The sequence below is a fragment of the Triturus cristatus genome, chromosome 5_2 (assembly GCF_964204655.1).
Source record: "Triturus cristatus chromosome 5_2, aTriCri1.1, whole genome shotgun sequence".
NCBI classification, from domain to species: Eukaryota; Metazoa; Chordata; class Amphibia; order Caudata; family Salamandridae; genus Triturus; species Triturus cristatus.
The window spans coordinates 882,168,132-882,185,620 of record NC_140588.1 but is presented as its reverse complement, the minus strand read 5'-3'; the positions used below and the strand labels follow the sequence as shown (position 1 = coordinate 882,185,620).

Below are 17,489 nucleotides of genomic sequence, written 5' to 3'. Positions count from 1 at the left end.
CATATTTTAGCTGTTCGAACTGGGCAGAGGTTAGCATTTGCAGATGTAAAGGAGATTACTAACAATCAAGGTAATACTGTTACGGAATCAGAGGAAGTGAGGGATGTTTTCAGGCAATTCTATGCAGATCTGTATACTTCTGACCCTGGAGACTGGACAAAAGATATAGAGAGATACCTGGAAGACACTCCTTCCCCCTCGTTAGCAGTGGAAGACAAAGAGATGTTAGATGCCCCATTTCAAGGGGACGAAGTTAATGACAGCCCTCTCTATGTTACCTTCGGGAAAGGTAGCCGGACCGGATCAGATCCCGGTGGAATTTTATAAAACCTTTCAAAGGGCACTTGAAAAAGACATGCTTGATATAATGGTGCAAGCTCAGAAAGGAGTGGCTATCCCCGAGTCATGGGGAGGAGCAGACATTATAGTGATCTTAAAAAAAGGGAAGCCCCCGATACTACCAGGTTCATACAGGCCAATCACACTAATGAATTCAGATGTCAAAGTCTACTCAAAAATGCTGGCAACTAGACTGGCCGGTATTATTGAAACCCTGGTAAGCCCTCCACAGCATGGCTTTGTCCCAGGGAAGGGAACCACGCTACATGACAGACAGGTTATTACAGCGTTTGACGCAGCAGGCACCCTAGGAGACCCGATGGCAGCCTTTTTTTTTTTTAAGACGCAGAGAAGGCGTTCGATCGGGTCTCCTGGGGCTACTTGTGGCTGGTCCTGAAGTGGTTTGGTATAGGAACGGGATATATGGTGGCTACTCAAACACTATATAAAGATCCGACAGCAAAAGTAAGTGTCAATAGGGGGATCATCGCACCCAGTTAAGATCACTAGGGGGGACTAGGCAGGGGTGCCCTTTGTCCCCCCCTTCTTTTTGCTTTATATATAGATCCCCTATTAAGAAGGATAGAAGCTAACCACAATATCCCTCCCATGAAGTTTAATACTGTTAAGGTTAAAACCCTGGCGTACGCTGACGACGTGGCCATTCTGACATCTAACCCCGCGTTGGCTATAACGGAGGTGGAGGCAGTGACATAAACGTTTGGTCAATTATCAGGATATAAACTGAATAGATCGAAGACCCAAATAGTGGAGAGCAGGTACTCTAACTGTCAGGACCCTAGGGTGGTTAATTCAGCAGTATATCTTGGGGTAATAATCACAGCTGACTTAGAGAAGCTGGTAGAGGGAAATATGACCCCACTTCTAAGTAAGGTAAAAGTAGACTTGGAGAGGTTGAACAATTTGCATTTATCCCTGGTTGGCTGCACTAACGTCATTAAAATGCTAATTCTACCTAGATTTTTGTATTTTTTTTAGGACTATCCCCTTATTTTTTGAAACTAAGTGGTTTAATTCGCTGGATGCAATACTAAACAGATTCATTTGGGCCCAAGGGAAGACACGGAGGGCCTATAGGTTTATTTCTCTTCCTAGAGAAAGGGGTGGGTTGCGTGCACCGGATTTTAGATTATATTACTGGGCTACAACACTACAATAAATCCAGGGGTTGATAGGAGGGGGTGGAACTGACACAAGATCTATTCTAGATTCCACCAAAATTTACGCCACTGTACTAGGGGGATGAGGCAGAAAACGGTTTTTTGAACTGTATCGACTATGGGTATTATAAAAGAACGAGGTTCAAGACTGTCAGCGCGGCCATTAAAGTATGGAAAGCCTTCCTAAAGAATGCTGGGCTGGGAAGATTTAACAGATATACTATAGCCTTATAGCCCGCCGTAGCGGGCTATACCGGCTGTTAAAGGCCCGCTGCAGCGTTAAAGGCCCGAGCCGAAGGCGAGGGACTTTAACAAAGCAGAGGGACTTTAAAAGCCGGTATAGCCCTGCTACGAAGGGCTATAAGGCTATTAGAACATTCTGCCACTAGAGGGCAGAATGTTCTAACAAAACAAAACCTTCAGGGAGCGCGAGGGGATTCAAATCCCCTCAGGCTCCCTGAAGTCTTTGTTCACAGCCAGAGCTGTGAACAAAGACACATTGGAATGTTGGTGCTCCGGGCTTATACCAGCCATTATAAGCCCGGAGCGCTCCATTGTTTTCAATGGAGCTCCCAACATTCCAATGTTCTAATAAGCTATATATGAACAGGTCTTCTTTCCCTGCTGCAATATTTGCTGATCGGACAATGGCGGGCTGGGTCAACAAGGGAATAACTCAGATTGGAGATATTTTCGACTCCAACGGAGTGCTGCAGTTCACAGATTTAACAAATAAATTTGGTATTGATAGGCAAGGCTTTTTTAAATATCTTCAAGTACGAAGTTTTTTGAAGAATAAAAAAGGGGGACCAGCAGGGTTTACAGCGAACGAAATCTTAGAGAAAATTAGGTTGCTGGGGGACTGCACAATTAGCAGTTTCTATAAAAGTCTTATTAAGAGGAAACCAGACGACATTGAGAAATTTAGTAAGAAGTGGGCTGCTACCCTCAGTGGTGAAGAGCATTGGTTTCAGGATTCATTGGATTTGGGCTATACAGTTCTCTGCTCGGCCCCCTTGCAATCACAACACTATAAGACTTTATACTCTTTATATTTTACGCCTGCCAGAATTCTCAAATGGGGGGGTATTACAGGGACTCAGTGTTCTCGCTGTAACTTGGTAGGAGCAGACATTGTACATGTTTTCGCGTCCTGTCCCCAACTGTACACCTTAATAAGAGACATTGAGGCGTTTATAACTAGATCTCTAGGCATACAAACTACACTTACGCCAATGTGGATTCTTTTGGGGATCAGCCTGGACTCTGACACACCGCAGATGGAATTTATGTTTATTGCCATGGCAGTCTATAGACTTATGATAGCTAGGGCCTGGTTGGATAAAAATCCCCCAGGATGGCAAACATGGCTGGCTAATCTCTTGGCAGTATACAATTCAGAAAAGCCTATATATGAAAGGAAGGGAAAGAGAAAAAGACAGCTTGGGTTAAAAATATGGGAACCTGTTGCTAGGTGGAAGGCAGGCTATATTCAACGCTAAGTAGCTAAAATTGACCATATCATACGCTCAAAATAGCATTGTGGGTATTTGATTTGACAATTTGTAAACATTAATTCTCAATGTTATAACTGTAAGGATCATGTATTGTATTATATAGTCGCTGCTTAAGAACTTAATGAAGTTGATGAAATGTATGATGATAAAATGTATTATATGTGCTAAATGGGAAAATAATAGAGATTTAAAAAAAATAAAAAAAATAAAAGAACTCACTTAATGTGGGTGTAGCAGGTTGGCAGTCCTACACCTGCTGGTAGCGTGCAAACCAGGCCATGCAGGGATTCACTAGTTACAGAGCAGCCACAAGGTACGAGCGGAGGCTCTATCCTACTAGCAAGGTGCATAAATAAGTTGGACTGAAGCCCAGTAATCGCACACAACATTGTGCCATTGGCACAAATTGACCACAGTTCATAGACTGTGGATAGAGTAAAGGAGCAGCGTGCATAACGGTCACTGTTTTCAGAAATGGGGTTTTAAGCTACAGATAGTTGCTATCTGGTTTAATAGTCCAATTAGTTCAGGGGAAGCAACCAAAGACAACAATACCCAGAATGCATTAAGCTGTCACCTGACGGTCCAGTACTGATAACTGGTTCTGTGATGACTAAGAGGCTTGATACTTGAAACTGCATTCTGCAAGGAACTTTATCGTTTGTACATCTGGGTAGCCAGTTGTTTGAACAACAGTGGACCAGTGAATATCAAGTCTTGTTCAGGGAGCAGGGTGCCTTACGTACCTAAGGTGTTAGAGGCACCTGTTGGATTCTATAGAATGCCCTCGGTTACCCTGGTGTGTCTATTCGTGGATGCTTTTAAATTATCTTAAATCGCAATGCATAAGAATTGCCCCGAAGTCTGCAACCCTTGGTATGACAGACTTATTTTGAAGCTGTGTGCTTCTGTAGCATCTCCACATTTGAGTGCTTTTAAAAACTACCCATCTTGCCTCCAATCGACCATCCCGACTGCGATGCTTGTGGTACTATGTTTTGTTTCAATTATATTGAATTAATTATGCCCCCCCCTCCTTCGAGCCTTTAAACCCAATTGCACCTTTTGAAGCAAGTGACCTGTTTTCTGCTACGATTGATGTTTATTTCCGTTTACTGCTTTTGATGTTTTTTCTGTTATTGATTTTTAATAAAATAATTAAATAAGCTTTCCTGATTCCTGCATCATTTTAATGTCACCTTTTTTTTTTGTTGCATATTTATATAGCGCGAACTCGACCCGAAGGTATTGGAGCGCTTTACATAGCACCGTATTTACATTACACATTCAGGCATGGGGAGATCAAGTGATTTGCCCAGAATCACAGGATGTGGACGCGACCGAGGCACGAACCCAGGTTTCCTGCACCAGAGGCGGCAGCGCAGCCGACGGACCACATCCTCTCCCCATCCTTACTTACTTGGAAGCACTACTTCAGGTGTCACTGCTTGCTAGGCATAATAAGTTTGAAAGACAGATTCGTTGCCTGCAACTTGGGCATCTGACTGCCATCCATCTTTCTAAATCTCTCACTGCTAATTGAGCAGACTGGTTTTAGAACCAGTGCCAGTACATACCTTAGGAGCATCACATGCATTTCAACCAGCCTAATACAGTCAGCCTTATGCATACTTCCACTTCCAGCCCTGCATACAGATAGTAGAGAGTCTGGCTGGTACACCTGCAGCACCATCCTAATGGAGACAGACATATTTCACAGGGTCAGATGGATAAAGAGACTTTGGAAAAAGCAATAGGTGGCCTGCCTCTCTCTATTTTCTCAAATACCTTTCTCCTGCCTGCTGTTGCAGGCAGGGCATGCTCTCTCCTAATGCTTTTTTTTTTTTTAACATCTTTATACCACGGGTGCTAAATGCATTTGCAATACAATAGGACTCGCATTTACGAGATTTTAAGCTATTGGCATTGTAAATAACAATGCCTTTTATTTATCTTTTTTTTTAAATACTTATAAATAAAAGGCATTGTCATTTACAATGCCAATAGCTCAAATACTTGTAAATGCGAAACCGATTGCATTGCAAATGCTTGTTTACCTCGGTCCTCACTTGGCGGATACACTGGAACTTTCCATGCGGAAACTAATCAAAGAGTAGCCATTTGTGGAAAGTTTTGTGGATATTTGTTAAACGGCACCAATGTAAATAGCAACACCAAAAAATGCATTTCCTATGGAAACAGAAACAACTATAATCAGATCTGGGTGATCCCTAAACATCCGACCCCGCCCCACACTGGTTTTTGATTTACACAAGTGGCCCCGTCTGTCATTTAATCCACTGGGGCGTACTGCGGTCTTTAAAATGATGTGCCTCCCTCGGTATCTTTACGTCCAGGTATATTACCTCATCCTATTCCACTAGTGTGGTTTCGATTCCTTTTCTCAAAGTTGACCTTTGCCTGGGTAGGAGGGCGCCATCGTGTAGCTTTCACCTTGGTTCGCAAATCAAGGATGGGATGATCCAGCATATATCCTAGACCCAGATGTTCTTTCAGGAGATGCAGGCCCAAAATAGTCTACCATGCACTCAGTTTTTTCCTCATCTTCAGCAGCGGCATGCCTTATTAGCTCACCTCCCATGTGAATACCTGAATACAGCCCCCTTGAGGTGAAACTCGTAATGGAACGACTGGGCAGGGGTGCAATTTGACGATTTATGAGTCTCCGATGAGTAATGCACCAGATCTGTTCCTCCCCTCCGGCACACGTGGGAGACCTGGGTGGATGAGTTGAACGACAGGGATTGGCACGAGGCACGCCTGGCCCAAGAGAATTTGCGATCTCCTCGTGCCCACGGATGATCCAGATTAATTATCTTCATGCGACATACGCATTCCCTCAGAGCTTACAGCAAATGGGTCATACAGACCAGACCATGTGTCCACTGCTCCGTGCCCGCTATGGATTTTACCACATGGTTTGATAATGTCCAGTTTTGGCACCCTTTTGGAGAGGTGCGAGTCATGAAATCTCAGAGGTGATGGGTCACTGGATTGAACTGAGCCCTCGAGGTGGCCTTTTTGGCTGCTTAACGCAATATCGCGCATACATGGAAACAGCCTAGGCTCCCATCCCCCTCAACCCCCCTCAGTTGGCATGGCAAAGAGGTGCTGACTGGTGTGCGCACCAGGAGCAGCCGATTTAGGAAGCTCTGGTATGTCCCTGGAAACAAGAGAAAATATGGGGTAGATGGTATGCCTACTATGGAGTGCCAATGTAAATTGTATAGCAGTGGTATGTGATTGTGACTATCTGATGCTCTGGTGCAGAATGCTTCTGTCATTTACTTGTAAATCTCAATAAATGCTGTATATTGTAAAAATCTATAAAAAAAACTAGAACTACCCAGTGGGGAATGCAGCTGCTCCACAATCCTGGACTGAAAATTCAAACGGTACAGCGCTCCAAAGTTTCTGTAAGGTAGCACAAAGCACTATATAAATCCTCTAAAATGCAGCTCTCCATCTTCTACTTTGGGTAACTAGACTTTAGACCCATTTTCACTCATCTCAGAGATTTGAATTGGCTGCCTATCGCCAAGAGAATTACATTTATAGCTCTTTGTTTCACCCACCTGGCTTTTATTAACACAGGCCTTCATTAACTTTTGCATTAAATCCGCTTTTGTTACCTCTAGGATACCTGGATTTGAAAATCTTCACCCGGCTATCACTCCAAGAGTGAAAAGAGCCAGTCAAGAGGGACACTCCTTTAGGTACTTGGGCCCTAAACTTTGAAACAGCTTCCACTCCAACTCCGTGTAATTTCATCTGAAGCAGCCTTCAGAAAACAATTAAATCTTTGCTTTTTTCTTGTTTTTTTATTATTGAGCTCTCTAAGCAATTTAGAGCTCCGCATGCAACAGCAGTCCCTCTCACGTGCTGCAGAGGGTGTGATCTGTGAGAGCCTGTCTCACTGCTGTGACTGCCAGAGGCTGTCTGGCTCCCCAGGCCTACAGAGGATGATCGCATTGGACGGCCCCTGAAATTTACCTGAGGGCAGGCCCGCTCGCCTCTACTATTGACTGCTGAGCTCCCATTGAGAAGGTGAGACAGCGCTGCAGGATGGTGAAGCACAGACCCGGGAGGCTACCAGCATGTGGTGTTGCCCTGCCCGGCTCTGGGGGAAACACGGGGTGCAGTGGAGGGCCGAGCTTGAGGACCATTGAGTGCGAATGAGACAGGGGCATTACAGACAGCCTACTTCTCCCGCACCACTCCTCGACCAACAGCTGCATGGCCCTCACACCTAAACACACCAGCCTATTCTCCTGTAGAACTGTACTTTGCTGGCGATACCCACGTTCTAGCACTTGGGGTGGCCCAAGCTATTCCCACTCTCCCAGTACTGGGCTATTTGAGAACACTTCGGTGTCAGCTTTCTCCTGCACCTAGTGCAGGGGCCTGGCACAGTAGATTAGACACGCCATTAAGAAAACGGCCACTGGTAAAACTCCCAGCCCCGTGGACTCTAAGCAGAGTTCTATCTGACCTTCGCATACCTACTAGCCCCAAGACTTGAGACACTATACGCAGAGTCCTTGAAGGCGGGTCACCTTCTAGATACCACCCCTCCCAAAAACCAAAATCTCTGGAGCGCCTTTCACCACCTTCCACCTGCTGTCCATGCTCAATATGGACTTCAAGGTCCTGAGTAAAATTCAAGTTACCAGGTTACTCCCATGCATGACGGGCTTGGTCCATACTGGCCAAAATGGGCTCATTCTGCACCATAGCACCTCCCTCAACCTCAGGAGACTATATCACATCCTTTATCACCCTGAGGTCCACAATTTACCAGAAGCAATGCTTATGTCAGTAAACCTCAAAAAAGGCTTTTGACTTGGTACGGTGGGACTACCGGATGATGGTCATGCGCAAGCGAGGAGGCTTGCATTAAAATGGGTTTCCCTGCTCCACATAAGACCAACTGTGTGAATTAAGACCGGTACCATCAATCCTGCTGCTTATTCAAATGGAGAGATAGCGCTGTTTTGACTATAAGGCCTACATAGATAAGGCGCATGTGGAACGCGATAAGGTGGGGACATTGCTAGCCTGGCTGGCCAACCCGGCGCGCAGAGGGACCCCAATTGCTGAGGTGTTTTGCACCCAAAAGCACATTAATGATTGCTTCCTACAGTATTACGCCGAGTTGTACCGGAGCAGGGCGGGTCCTGGGTGCCCAGGGAATGAGGAATTTTTGCCAGGGGCGGGGCTCCCACAGCTTGCGGCTGCAGACGCTCAGGCTCTGGGTCGGGACATTGAAGCGGGTGAGGTACGTAGTGCCATAAAGCACATGGCCAGGAACAAGACCCCGGGCACTGATGGACTCCCCGTTGAGTTCTATGCAGCTTATGCGGATGTGTTAGCACCCTGTTTGGTGGCGCTTTATAATGTGGCTCGCTGAGAGGGGGCCCTCCCTGCCACCACGCGGGAAGCCCTCATAGTTCCCCCTTCTTAAGCCGGGTAAGCCTGCGTGGGATCGTTCCTCGTATAGACCCCTGGCGATGCTCAATCTTGATTACAAGATCTTGAGTCGCATTCTGGCTAGTCGGTTGATGCCCCATATGCTGAAGCTGATCCATGAGGACCAAGCTGGGTTCATTCCCTCCCGCAACACTGCGATGAATGTACGCAGGCTGTTGCGCATCTTGGGGTCCGACTCCTATGACAAGGAGGAGGCCTGCATTTTTGCAGTCGACATCGAAAAGGCCTTCGATAACCTGGAGTGGCCTTACCTATTTGACGTGTTGCGGGCATTCGGGCTAGTGGAACGCTTTGTACAGTGGATGGTGCTTCTCTATAGTGCTTCCACTGCTAGGGTGAGGACGGGGGGGGGGGGGGGGCTTGATTTCTGATGCCTATGCGGTCGCTCGGGGGACGAGACAGGGGTGCCCGTTGTCCCCCCTATTTGCACTGGCAATGGAGCCCATGGCTGCTCACGCCAGGTCAGGCCGGTATTTTTCAGGGCTCTTAGTAGAAGGACGAGTGAAGCACATAGCATTGTATGCGGACGATCTCATTTTCCTGCTGGACGCTGGGGAAGCCCTACAAGGGGCACGGGGCTTGCTAGAAACCTTGGGGAGGGTGGCGGGCCTCCGGGTGAACTGGACCTAGTCATGTCTGTTTCCTGCCGGGCCGGACGGGATGGTTCGCCCGGGGGATGTCCCGTGGGAACCTCGGTGCTTGCCCTACTTGGGGACTCAGATTTATCATGCTCCCGCTGATCTATTGGAGGGCAACGTGGGGCGAGCAGTGCGCGGGGCGAAAACCGGTTTTGATTTCTGGGGGACTCTCCCATTGTCGGTGGCCGGTAGGGTTGCCCTGGTGAAAATGGTCATATTGCCCAGGTTCCTTTATTACTTTGGGACCCTCCCAGTTTGGATCCCGGGTAAGCTTTTCGCACAACTGAACACTTTGCTTACAGGGTTCATCTGGGGCGTTGGGAGACGGAGGGTAGCATTGCTCACTTTGCAGAGGCCCAGAGGGGAGGGGGGCCTTGCGTTGCCAGATCTGGAGGCCTACTACCATGCTGCACAGCTCCAGTGGTTTACGAAGTGGGTGGCGGGTCACATTAGGCGCGTTGAGGAACAGGGAGGGTCGGATGCGAGCTGGCACCAATTGGCTAGTGTGTTGCTATGAGTCCCGATGAGAGATGCTTCGCTGCCCTCGGACTTGAGGACGATGCGGCAGTGTTGGGCGCGCTTGGCCAGGAGGACGCATGTCGCAATTCCTTATGCGCCCGAGATCCCTTTGCGGATGTGTGAGGCGTTGCCTCATGGGGAAGATTGGAGCCGGTTGGTGGCTTGGGAAGAGGCGGGAGTCGTGACACTGGGTGACCTTTATGAGAATGGTGGTCTTCTCCCATTTGACGACTTTAGGGAACATCATGATCTCCCGCGGGGAGACTTCCTCTTGCATGCAGCTCTGACTGCGGCTTTCAGGAAACACTGGTGGCAGGGACTGGTGGAGCCGGACACATCTCTTGCTTGCCAGTATGTAGTGATGGCGGCGGGTACTTTTAAGGCGGTGACCTGCCTTTATCGGCGGATTACCGGTGATATGCGTCAACCCCTGACTGCACTGCGACTCAAATGGGAAGCGGATTTGGGGGCACCCCTTGTGGACAAAATTTGGGAGGAAGTCATGGAGCGCCCATGGAAATGTTCCCGAAATGCGCGTTTCCAGCTTATTCAGTTCTATGTTTTTCACAGGGCATACCTCACGCCTAGTAAAATAGCTGAGTACTTTGGGGGTCGGATGCTTGCCCCCGGTGTTACCATGCTGGGGCGGACTTTCTCCACATGTTCTGGGGCTGTCCACGTACGGGAGACTTTTGGCGGGAGGTGACGACTGCACTGCTGACTATGACAGAGAGGGAGCTGGAGGTGGGTCCGGGGGTCTGCTTGCTGCATTGGTTCCCGCACACTGCCAAGACTAAGGTCACCAGCCGGTTCATTGACCTGGGGCTGGTCCTGGCCAAGCGGGAACTTACTTTCCATTGGAAGACGAGGCAGGTGTCCAATTTCTTGCGCTGGAATAGGGAAATGGTGAAATGGGCAAGAAGCGAGGGGAACTATATACAATGTCTGGCTCGGCGTAGTGGTAGTGAGAAATCACAAGAAATGGCCCGGGCATGGGTGGCACTCCTGGAACTGTTCAAACAACCAGCTGTAGACGACGAGGGGGATCCTGGGGAGGGGGATGTGACCCGGGACCCTTGGGACCCCAAACTGCTCCCTCCTGTGCTCTTGATGCATTCTCTGCTGTGCCCCATGGGAGGGGACTCCGACAGGTGGTATGGGAGGCTTAGTTGCCCGCTTGACTGTCTTAGCTACTGGCGACATGCTTGGGAGGGTGGTTGGGGAGGGGGGTTCTGTTGGGGTAGGTTGACGGGGAGATGGGTGGGGGTGTTCTTGATTGCGTCACATCGTGGCAATGGCTCACCTTTGTGGGCGGACTATATTACAGCATAGATGTCTTCTGTGCAGAGAGGTGTGTAGCTGTACTCAGTTTGTCGGGCTGGTCGTTATCCTGCAGTCTGGCTTAGTTGGGTGGCTGTGTAGCGGGCAAGGGGATTGAATGCATTATCTTTTACAATTCAATAAAAGTCTGTTTAAAAAATAAATAAATAAAAAAATAAAAAAATAAATCCTGCTGCTTATGACCTCTCCTGAGGTACTCGACAGGGCTGTCCACTATCCCCCCTGCTATTTGCTCTGGCCATTGAACCACTGACATTATTCCAAAGGAAGGGGAAAGCTAGTGGTATATGCGTAGATGGCCGCAAGCACGTTCTCTCCCTTTAGGCAGATGACCTCCTCCTTTACTTGTCTCACGCCTCTGCAGGGGCCCGAGGGGCGATCAGAAAACTTGATGAGATTGGGGCCCTGTCTGGACTAAAAGTAAACAGGAAAAAAACATGCCTGCTCCCCTGTATCCAGAAAACTCTTGCACCACTAGACCTTCCCGCAGGACTTAAAATACCTGGACATTCAAATATATCACCGGCTATACGACCTACAAGAGGGAAGCCTGGGAAGAGTGTTGCGCTCCCTTAGACCTTTTGTTACATATTGGAGGTCTTTGAGTCTACCACTTCTGACTCGCGTATCAATCTCCAAGATAGTGATGCTGCCGCAGTTATTGTACTTCTGTGCAAATCTCCTAGATGTCCTACTTCGTGAGGTGATATGGGATGGGATGAGAGCCGCCATAGGGTGTCGCTCACGGTGCGGAGACATCAGTCTACTAAAGGTGGCCTTGGAACCCAGACTTCGAGCTGTATTACCTAGTGGTACATATGCAATGGGTGGCTAAATGGCTTGATTGGACCCGCTGGAGCGCACTAGACCTTCTCGAACTGGAGCCTCACCAAGGTCTCTTATAAGACAAGCTATTACACTCAGATGTGGTGATTCTCCAGCAGAGCACCTTACTTTGAGTAGCCCTGAATTGCTGGAGTTTTTGCCTGGTGAGGACCCAGAGGGCGCCACTGTATGCACCGGCATTGCCGCTGGTGGATCAGACTCACGGGACCCCTATCAGCTGCTGCACAGCAGCTCAGCTCCAGTGTTTGGACTGAGGCCTGGGTTGAAAGGGAGGGAGACTGCTACGAGATGGGTGTCCTTAAGTCTCTGGAGGAGTTAATAGAACAATATGCACTACCCTGTGGCCAGCTCTGGACTTGAGGCATATGTGCGGTCATATGTGGACCTGTGGGACAAGGGAGGAGTGGAGCCTCCACAACATTCTGTGCTTCAGCAGCTGCTCTCTCTGGTCCCGGCGCAACGGCTGGTGTCCTCGTTCTAACAGTCATTGAAAACTATAGGACAGACACCATTAAAGGCACTTGGGACTAGATGGGATCGCATTTTGAGCCATGTGGTCAATGAGGAGGGATGGGACAAGATGCTAGCTTACACCAAGACGGTCTCCCGCAACACAAGACTTAAATATATACAATTCAATCTCCTACACATGACCCACCTCACAGGCTACAGATTATTTACGATGGCGAATCCCAGGAGTGCCTCAGATACATTTTACTTGGCGCAGATTTTAATCAAATGCTGTGGGGAAGCCAGATACTCTAGACTTAAAGACCGCAGTATTGCTTCGCCTCCACTAGACGCTAGGGCACTCACTTCCCTACACAGTGGAAACATGCTTTGGGTGGGGAATGGGGGAGGGGGGTGGGGGGGGAGAGAAGGATTCCCAGATCCAAAGCGCGCATTTTTGGCACTAGATTTTTGGAAATAGCTCTTGTGTTACCAAGGCACAGGATTGCATTAGCATGGAAGTCCAAGACTGGACCAGCAGTGGGTGCGCGGGCTGGGGACGTCACCACGTGGGCTAGGACTGAAGAAACTATACTTTGCCTGGAAGATGCTCGGGGAATTTGGAGAAGTCCTGTAGCGGGACAGTGGGCGGAGATTCTGTAGAATTGGGAACACCCAGAGAGGGAACACTGGTTCTCGCGCAACCCTGATTTGGGAACAGTACACTGTATATAGGTCACTGGCATGCCACAGAGTTTTGTACTGATTGCACTGCCACCCCCGCACGGACCTTTAACACATACACTCAAATTACACCGACCCACATCCGCTGTTAAAACCAGCCAGCCACAACCCCTGGCACTTCACGCCATAATACCCAAGACCTAGCCCCTAGAGACTCCTAATACTTTTGCTCTTAACGCTTTCGCTGCTAGGCCTTCGCCCCGTAGCCATGATAAGCCTTTTTTTGGCTATGAGGGGTAGTTTGCGATTAGGCTCCTGTAACTTTTGGTCCACATAAGGTATCCACGCCAAATTTGCATCATTTTTGTTTTGTGATAGATAGTGGGCACCTGTGTTTTTGGTCCCGGGTAGATAAACATCTAGGGGAACCTAAAAAACGTAAACACTTCCGAGTCCAGGGAAGTGTGGCTTGCGTTGATCCCCAACATATTCCTTCCAAGAATCGGCTGCAAACCTCAAATTTAGCTAAAAAGTCACATTTTCCTCTAATATCTGTGTGGAAAAGTAGTGGGATCACCATAAGGCACCAATTTCCCCCCACTCAGCGTTCCTCCTCAGTATCCCGAAAAAAATGATACCTTACTTGTGTGGTTGGGCCAAGTGCCTATGACATGGAAGGGCCAGAAACGTGTAGAGATTGAGGGGGGCCCAAATTGGGTCCAAAAGGGCAGTTTGTTTATACGATTTTAGGTTGAGACTACTTTGGGCAACCACACAAGTGAGGTATCATTTTTCTCAGGAGACCAAGGGGAATGCTGAGTAGTAGGAAAGTTTTGCCTGCGCAGTGATCCTACAGCTTATCCACACAGAAATGTGAGAGTCAGTACATGCAGACCACCATCCACACACACCGCCAGCCAAGCGCCATCCACACACAGACCGTCAGCCAAGGACCATCCATGCACACCACCAGCCAAGAGCCATCCACATACAACGGCAGCCTAATGCTACCAATGCACACAGTCAGCGAAGCACCACCACACACTCTGCAAGCCAAGCGCCATCCCAGCACACTGCCAGCAAAGCAGGGCCGGACTGGGAACAGCAACCAGCCCTGGCAGATTGCTGCTCGACCGGTCCTGGGAGGGGAGGGCATGCTAGTAAAAAGCACCCCTCTCGCTTTTGTTACTGGGGCCCGATATTGCAGCACTGCAGCAAAACTGAAGCCCAGTGAAAAAAAATTACCCCACGGCCAAAAAACCAGCCCACACCCTCCAGCCCACCCGGGAAATGCTCGGTGCCGGCTACGGGCAGTCAGACTCTGCAGCCAAGCACCAGTCCACGTACACCGCCAGCAAAGCACCAGACCACGTACACCGCCAGCCAAGCACCAGTCCACGTACACCGCCAGCCAAGCACCAGTCCACGTACACCGCCAGCCAAGCACCAGTCCACGTACACCGCCAGCCAAGCACCACTCCACGTACACCGCCAGCCAAGCACCACTCCACGTACACCGCCAGCAAAGCACCAGTCCACGTACACCGCCAGCAAAGCACCAGTCCACGTACACCGCCAGCAAAGCACCAGTCCACGTACACCGCCAGCAAAGCACCAGTCCACCCACACCACCAGGCAATCGCCAATCTCCACACACCATCATCAAGCGTGAGTCGACACACATCATTAGCCAAGTGCAGGTCCATACACACAGCAGGCAAAATGCCAGCCAAGGGTCAGTAAACACAGACAGTCAGCCAAACTAAAGTTTACACACAAACTCTGTCTGGTTTCTAGTGGTTTTCTGCCCCCGAGTGGCAGAAAGACTGGAGCACAGGTGCGGATGGCTCCCGGCAGTCGGACGCACCAAAGGTGTTGAAGTGAGGTATTTACTAGTGGTTTACCCTTAGGGTTCCCCTATCCTCGGTCAACTGAAACTATGACATACGCAACCATCTGAGAAACTTCAAAGCCGTAAAATAAGTTTACACTGGCCTAGACCGAGGGTAACCCTGCACTTGATCCGACTATCGGTCTACCTCGCAAAGCACCAGCGGTTAGAATAATGCATATATATGCTGAATGGGAAGCAGGTGACTACCGAAACAATGGTTTAAGAATTGTTCCCAAATGCTGTTTACTCTCATTTTTAAACAGATCGGAGTTGTTTTGAGCTCAAGAGACGGTCAATGTTTTGTAATAATACCGTGCTGGTTAAAATGCCAATAAAGATATACATATATATATTTTTGTATTACAATATACTTATAAAGCAAAAAAGACAAGCAGTAGTTAAAAAAACAGGACCAACATAACATTTAAGGATCACCCTAAGAGGTTCCAAACTGTAATAGAGAATTATCGCATTTTATCACATATGATTCATACCTGTGACTCTGGTTTCTCCTGGTAGAGATGGTATGTCACCATCATGCTCCTGATGATATCCATCTCTTGACATCTATAACAAGAAAGAGCAACGAAGTTCATACTACTTCTTAAAATACCCAGAAAACTAGTAACATCAACTGTGAATATAATGATAATACTGAATGAGCGATCACAGTCGTAAAATCGGGAAAAAAAACTTAATTCCACCATTGGCTGCCATACGCATGAGCCGATACTCAATTTGTAGTCTTAAACTAGTTAACGCCAGTTGTAACTATCCACTCCCGAGAAGGCACGGCAGGAAACAGAATTAGAAAAGACGTATTTTCCTGGTTATCTGATCCTCATATCAGTCTTGTCTGGAAGCAAATAAATCCTTATAATGAAACCAGCAAAGGTGGAAAGAAATCAAGCTTTAGTAAAAAGAAAGGGTCTAGGAATCCCAGTACAACAAGAGATAAGGTACAACTGACAAAACTGCAACGGATGCAGAACACTCTAGCTGAACAACCTCCGAGTAAAGAGGCAGAGTACTTATTCCATCTTCGTCCTCTAAAAGCCCTATAGAGCTCACAACACTATGTGTATATATGCTATCTACACTTGTCAATTGTGTTCATCTTGTTTACCCACTTTAGTGTCTTGATTGTTAGGCTTGCTAGGCTTGCTTTGCATACAATAGCAAAATAGGTTTTAAAAGCAATGCGTTGTGTTTCAGGTTTCATAAAGAAATAACTAGACATCTATTATTTACATAGACTAATTTAAGATTAACTCTATAGCGATCAGTCCGATTTTAGATTTACCTCAGCTTGTCTCAAAGGATTATTGACCTTCGGTGGAAGACCAGCTTTTACATTGCCGAAATCTGTAGGCTGAAAAAATATTTCAGACAATTTGGCAGTTATAATGTACTCAAGGGTGCCAGAAACAGATTTCACCGTTTAAGGTAATAAATGGTGAAAATTCGACACGAACCACGAGTGCTACCTGGAATTCATGAATAATCAATTTTCTGTGTGGACACTGCCTGCACGTTTGTCACAATGACGATGGTTTTCAAATATGTTTAACATCACACAATCTGAATACAAGACAAAAAAAAAAACGCATAATGTACTTAAAGTGAAACTTACCCTTCTGATTGACGTAGACTCCAAAGAATGTGAATTATACTTTGGTGTGGATGCTGAAGCCATGCTGAAATATCTAATGGAAAGACAAAATGGTGTCTAATGGCATATAGTTTAAACTTTACGTTTAAGAAAAAGAAATGTCTTATTCTAATTTAGAAATTATTATATTATACCTAGCCTAATCCTGTACATTTATAATGTAATTAACATACAAAAGTGTCCACAGTCCCACTCATCTGCCAAGCCCACAAACAGTCGAGGAGGTCAGAAATTTAGCTATCCACGTATCTTCCACAGATTTGCAAGTTGTAGTGGACTATTCGATCCCCTATTGAGTATGCATCCCACTAATATCAGGTTATATTTTTTTAACTTTTTTATTCCACAAAGATCTCATAAAACACAATTTTCATTGAAATGGTAAAATGGGAGAAATAGTACAATAATGAACTCAAGTACAATACTTTACATAAATGCATCATTTGTACAAGACTGATGAGACTAAAATAGAAGAAAGCAAAAGTTTAACATTTCATTAAGCACAGGTTTTCAAACTTCAGCATAATCCAATTCTAAAGAGCAATCATGGGGACACCCACCACCCGCTTAACATGAAGAAGCCCCTTTCCCCAAGGAAGAGTGTATATGGACACCGATAACAGGGATCCACAAGGGTGCCAAACTACCATAAGGAGAAGGGGCACAACTGCAAAGAGACCAGAGGGATACCAACTTCTATCTTATACAAAGAGAACTTCATTGCCCACTCCAGGTGTCACGAAGGCCCCTGAACTAACCTCCATGTTCAAAATACCCAGTACTGCACTGGAGTAGCAAGCTTCATTGTCATAGCTCCCTAGACACAAAACTGCCCCAGGCTCTTATATCACCATGCAGATTTATAGCTTATTGCAACTCCCATCCTGTTCTGCCTCA

The 17,489-nt window shown here is 47.3% G+C and overlaps 1 protein-coding gene across 2 annotated transcripts in view; it reads right to left on the bottom strand.

Annotated features, from left to right (window-relative positions):
* MTM1 (myotubularin 1) overlaps positions 1-17,489 on the bottom strand; it is a 431,918-nt gene that overhangs the window by 340,288 nt on the left and 74,141 nt on the right. For both annotated transcript variants that reach the window (XM_085608013.1, XM_085608015.1), the window contains exons 2-3: positions 16,554-16,626; positions 15,415-15,487 (exon numbers count right to left, since the gene is read on the bottom strand). In XM_085608013.1, the coding sequence (XP_085464139.1) occupies positions 15,415-15,487; positions 16,554-16,616 (136 nt within the window). In that variant the 5' untranslated portion in view covers positions 16,617-16,626. The remainder of the gene's footprint in view (positions 1-15,414; positions 15,488-16,553; positions 16,627-17,489) is intronic.